Raw genomic sequence first — 4,172 nt, forward strand, 5'->3', positions numbered from 1 at the left:
CAGTTTCAGGTCCCACCCTATCCTATCCTCACCTCCAAGATAGTTCCTGATCTTATGCCTGAGTCTCTCCAATGTAGATATTCCCAAGCCACCACTGGTGGCTGGGATCCAGGCACTGAGGTCACAGAACTACTCTGGGAAAATCCAGAGCTGAGAAGGAAGGCTCTCAAACAAGATTCTACTTCTCCTGTGGCCTTTGGAAAGGCCTCTGCATACAGAAAGTCAACAATAGTTAGAAACCATAGTGCCTGGATGTATAATAAACATTTCTCCTTGGGCATCCCCTCACTTTAACCGCACCTACTGGTGCATGGGCATTCAGAACCGGCTCCCAGTGCTGGCTCCACAGGCTGGCCCAGGCACACAAGTGGTGCAGGGTGTGCAGCTTGGACGAGGTGCACAGGGGGTAGTCACACAGGAGGCAGAGGTGGAACACGGATTGCAGGGGAGTCTGTGGAGAGATAGAAAGGCGAACAAAGTTAGTGATGGGAAATGAGTGATATGTGATGGAGAATGAAGGAGTCCCCGCTCCAAAACTACAGAACAGGGACCCAAGAGAAGCTTTGGCCATTGACCCCTACTGTGCACCCCTAGGACTAGACTGAGTGATCTTAAAATGCCTTCCAAAATGAGGTTTTCTATATGAGAATCAGGTTCTATCCAGTAGGATAGAAAATACAAAGAGGGACTGACAAGAGAGCAAAAGCAAGTCCAACAAACCTGCTGGGGTCTATACTCAAATCTCCTGCTCAAGGAGCAGCCCCATGTCTACCCTCCCCAGTCAGGGCTACACCAAGCAGCCCCACTGGAGACCTGGCAATGGATCCAAATGGACAGTCACTCCCTTCACATTCTGTCAACAATGCACAGTGTGAGCAGAGGACACAGCAATGGGTCACTCAGCAGAAGCATAAACCACCTTCTTCTTTGTAGACAGCACCATTGTTACCCTGAGAATCTCATGAGAATTGAGCAAATGATTTGTCCAAGTACCTAGACCACACATACTTGCAATCCTCGCTCTCTAGAAGTTTCCGGTACGTGGCAATCTCGCACTCCAGCCGGGCCTTGACATCCAGCAGCACCTGGTACTCCTGGTTCTGCCGCTCCAGGTCAGCCCGGATCTCGGACAGCTGCTCCTCCACGTTGCTGATCAGGACCTGCATCTGGGCCAGCTCAGTGCCGAAGCGGGCATCAGCTTCACACAGGGAGCTCTGCAGACAGTCTTTCTGTAATGGGAAATAATGGGGTAAGAGACCCAGGTGTCCCAAAATTCAGCAGTGAAAATCATGGCCAACCTCACCATGGAGCACATTCCAAGAGGTCACAGGACATTCCCAGAACTCTAGAGGAATCACCGCCAATATCATCATGACTTTTCACAAAAAAAAATCTAACTTGAGGAACAGTGTCCTGTTCATCCCTGGATTCCCAATACCTGACAAAGTAGACACCCAGTGAAATCTCGTGGAATGAATGAGTGCCTGAACCCCCGCACGTTATTCTAAAGGAAGTGGAGTTGACTTGTAAGAGGAACCATTTCTCAGCATCCAACTAACCCTGACAGCAAGGCACCTCCCCCAAGGAGGGAGGGACCCAGACCCTGAGTTCTGACTGTCAGTGGAACTGATGAGTGGGACTTCTGAGAGATGCTGCTAGCAGGCCATGGCCAGTGGCACCAGCAGCATGGTGAGGGTGGAGGACCGTACCAGGCTGTGCTGGGCCTGAAGCTCCACCTCCAGGGCGTTCACCGTGCGTCTCAGCTCCAGGATCTCCGACTGGCAGCACCGCAGCTCCTCGGAGCAGGACATGTCCTGCTTGCTGATGCTTTCAGACTGAAGCACAAGGGCACAGAGATATGATCACCCCCCTGCCCAGGTAGAAGCCAGGGTCCCTCCCTGCTCCGAGGCAGCACCCTCACCTGATCTTGGAACCACTCTTCCAGATCATTGTGGTTGGTCTGCACCATGGCTTCATAGTGGCACCGCATCTCCTGCAGCACCCTGCTCATGTCCACGGTGGGCTCAACATCCAGCTTAATCTGGAGCTTGTCCCCCAGCTGGCTCCTCAGAATGCTCACTTCCTGCAGGAATAGAAGGACCCACACCCTGAGTGAGGAAAGAGCTTTTGACAGAGCAGATGGCACCTGAACTCCTCCCCAGACAAACAGCATGAGGGGAGACCCCACTGGTGCACTGATGTAAAAGGTCTTGCCCACGGTCCACTGGGAAGAGCCCACTTGGACACCTTCCTAAATTGACAAGGCAAAACTTTAGACAAGAAACTCCCCCTCTGCCACCTCCCACACAGTCAGCCTGACTCCAAGACCCCGATCAACCCTTCATCCCGATGCCACCTGAGCCCAGGTTCGAATCCTAGAGCCACAAGGTGAGCTCCCTTTTCTGCCAGTGCCCTCCCTCAAGGGTCTGCAGGCCCAGGCCCACACCTGTTCGTGGTTGCTCTTGAGGAAGAGCAGCTCCTCCTTCAGGGACTCCTGCTGGGCCTCCAGGTCAGCCTTGGCCAGGCTCAGGTCATCCAGGAGCTTGTGCATCCCACACATGTCCGCCTCCACCATCTGGCGCAGGGAGAGCTCACTCTCATGCCTTCCAGCACAGGAAACGTTAAGGTCAGCAGAATGATAAGGATATCCCCTCTCAGCTGCCTCTGTTTCCCATTTCCTTTACCAACTGGAATTCTCATTTGCTCACTGTGCTCAGTCCTGGCCTCAGAGATGAATTAGACTCAGCCCCTCTACTCAATCTGCTCACAGTCTAGCAAAGAACTCCTAGCAGATATCATTTTTACCATCAGGCATTGAGGCAATTTTGATTCCAAAAGATTAACCTGCTTGCCTATGACAATGTATCTTAGGATCCAGGACAGATCTCGCACCACTTGCTGATCTATCACTTAAGCAGGTTAAGCAACCACCAGGTGCCAGGTCAGTGATTTGCTCCCTTATTCCTTGTATTGGGCTACTTCTCTATCTCTGATCTTTGTTTAGTAGAAATGAGGGGTACCTGAGGGCCCCATAGGTAAATCTGGACGCTGACCCATCTGTAAGTGGATCCTCTAATTATGTATGAAATTCAATGACTGTCCTTGCTCAGTTTATTCTTGAAATCACCTTATCTGCCCCTAGTTAGTGAGCTCAGGCAGCCTTATCTTCTTCCATTTTAGGAAAATAATTGAAGGAGGACTAACTCTAGGCTATATCATACATGCTAAATTTGGTGGTGTTTTTTTCTCATCCACCTTCTATTAATTTTGTTTGTAATAAAAATTTTTATTTGGGGAATTTAGGAAAGAAGAAACAAGACAGTAATTCAGTTAATCAAGTGTTTGGCCATTGGGACTTAGGATGGAGGAAGGAGTCACTCTGAGCCCTCTTCTAGCCCTACTTACTTGATTCTAAAGTCATCAGCGGCCAGCTTGGCATTGTCAACTTGGATAATCAGCTTGGTATTCTCAGCCTTGCTGCACAGGATCTGAGGAAAAGCAGGAAGACAGTTCACACACAAAACATCATACTCTGGGCTCCAGCTCTACAGGTAGCAACTACACTCATACTCAAGAGAATCCAAGAACCCAAAGCTCCTTGAACCTTCAGGAGCTTTTAGCCTGCCATGCCCTTCCACCTTCCTCAGACCCAGCACACCCCAGGCTACTCCAAACCACACCTTCTGCTGGAGCTCCTCAATAGTCTGGAAGTAGGACTGGTAGTCTGGACACATGGTGGACTCGTGGCACTTGCTCGACTCTCGAATCCTGGTCTCTAGCTCCGTGTTCTCCTGCTCCAGTTGGCGCACCTTCTCCAGGTAGTTGGCCAGGCGATCGTTCAGGAACTGCATGGTCACCTTCTCGTGGCCATTCGGGGCCCCTTCCCCATAGTTCTCACAGACTCCAATGTTGCCGGGAATGTTGCAGGTCCCTGGCAAGGGGCAAGCAGTGCGGCAGCTGTGGGGCATACAGAGGCTGGGTTTGCCCAGAGGGGTTGCCCCCACACGCACTCGGTTGGCATGTGCCACGGTGGCCGACAGGCACAGGGAGGCAGCCCTGGCCTCTGCCCCAGGCTGGCCCACAATGTCAATGGAGGAGCCACAGATATTTGTTGCTACAGGCATCCTGGTGCTGCCTGGACACTGGGAGGAGCTGATGCAGCAGGAAGTCAT

At 51.6% G+C, this 4,172-nt stretch overlaps 1 protein-coding gene across 1 annotated transcript; it reads right to left on the minus strand.

Moving 5' to 3' along the window:
* Positions 1-318: 318 nt before the first annotated feature.
* Positions 319-4,172, minus strand: LOC112815707 (keratin, type I cuticular Ha7-like). The gene is made up of 7 exons (XM_025861830.2): positions 3,681-4,172; positions 3,406-3,488; positions 2,447-2,603; positions 1,922-2,083; positions 1,710-1,835; positions 1,009-1,229; positions 319-451 (listed from the first exon to the last, which is right to left on the minus strand). The coding sequence occupies exons 1-7, from the start codon at positions 4,170-4,172 to the stop codon at positions 319-321; spliced, it is 1,374 nt and encodes a 457-aa protein (XP_025717615.1).

Source organism: Callorhinus ursinus, unplaced genomic scaffold (genome assembly GCF_003265705.2).
Source record: "Callorhinus ursinus isolate GAN/ISIS: 27379988/994484 unplaced genomic scaffold, GSC_fseal_2.0 scaffold108, whole genome shotgun sequence".
Lineage (NCBI taxonomy): Eukaryota > Metazoa > Chordata > Mammalia > Carnivora > Otariidae > Callorhinus > Callorhinus ursinus.

Bases quoted from the DNA above. Each gene is read 5' to 3' on its own strand.
- LOC112815707 (XM_025861830.2), bottom strand. From the start codon at position 4,172: ATGACTTCCTGCTGCATCAGCTCCTCCCAGTGTCCAGGCAGCACCAGG. The intron at 2,604-3,405 runs GTAAGTAGGGCT...CTGTGCTGGAAG, and splicing joins GCTGATGACTTTAGAATCAA to GCATGAGAGTGAGCTCTCCC. The intron at 2,084-2,446 runs GTGTGGGCCTGG...CTATTCCTGCAG, and splicing joins TCAAGAGCAACCACGAACAG to GAAGTGAGCATTCTGAGGAG.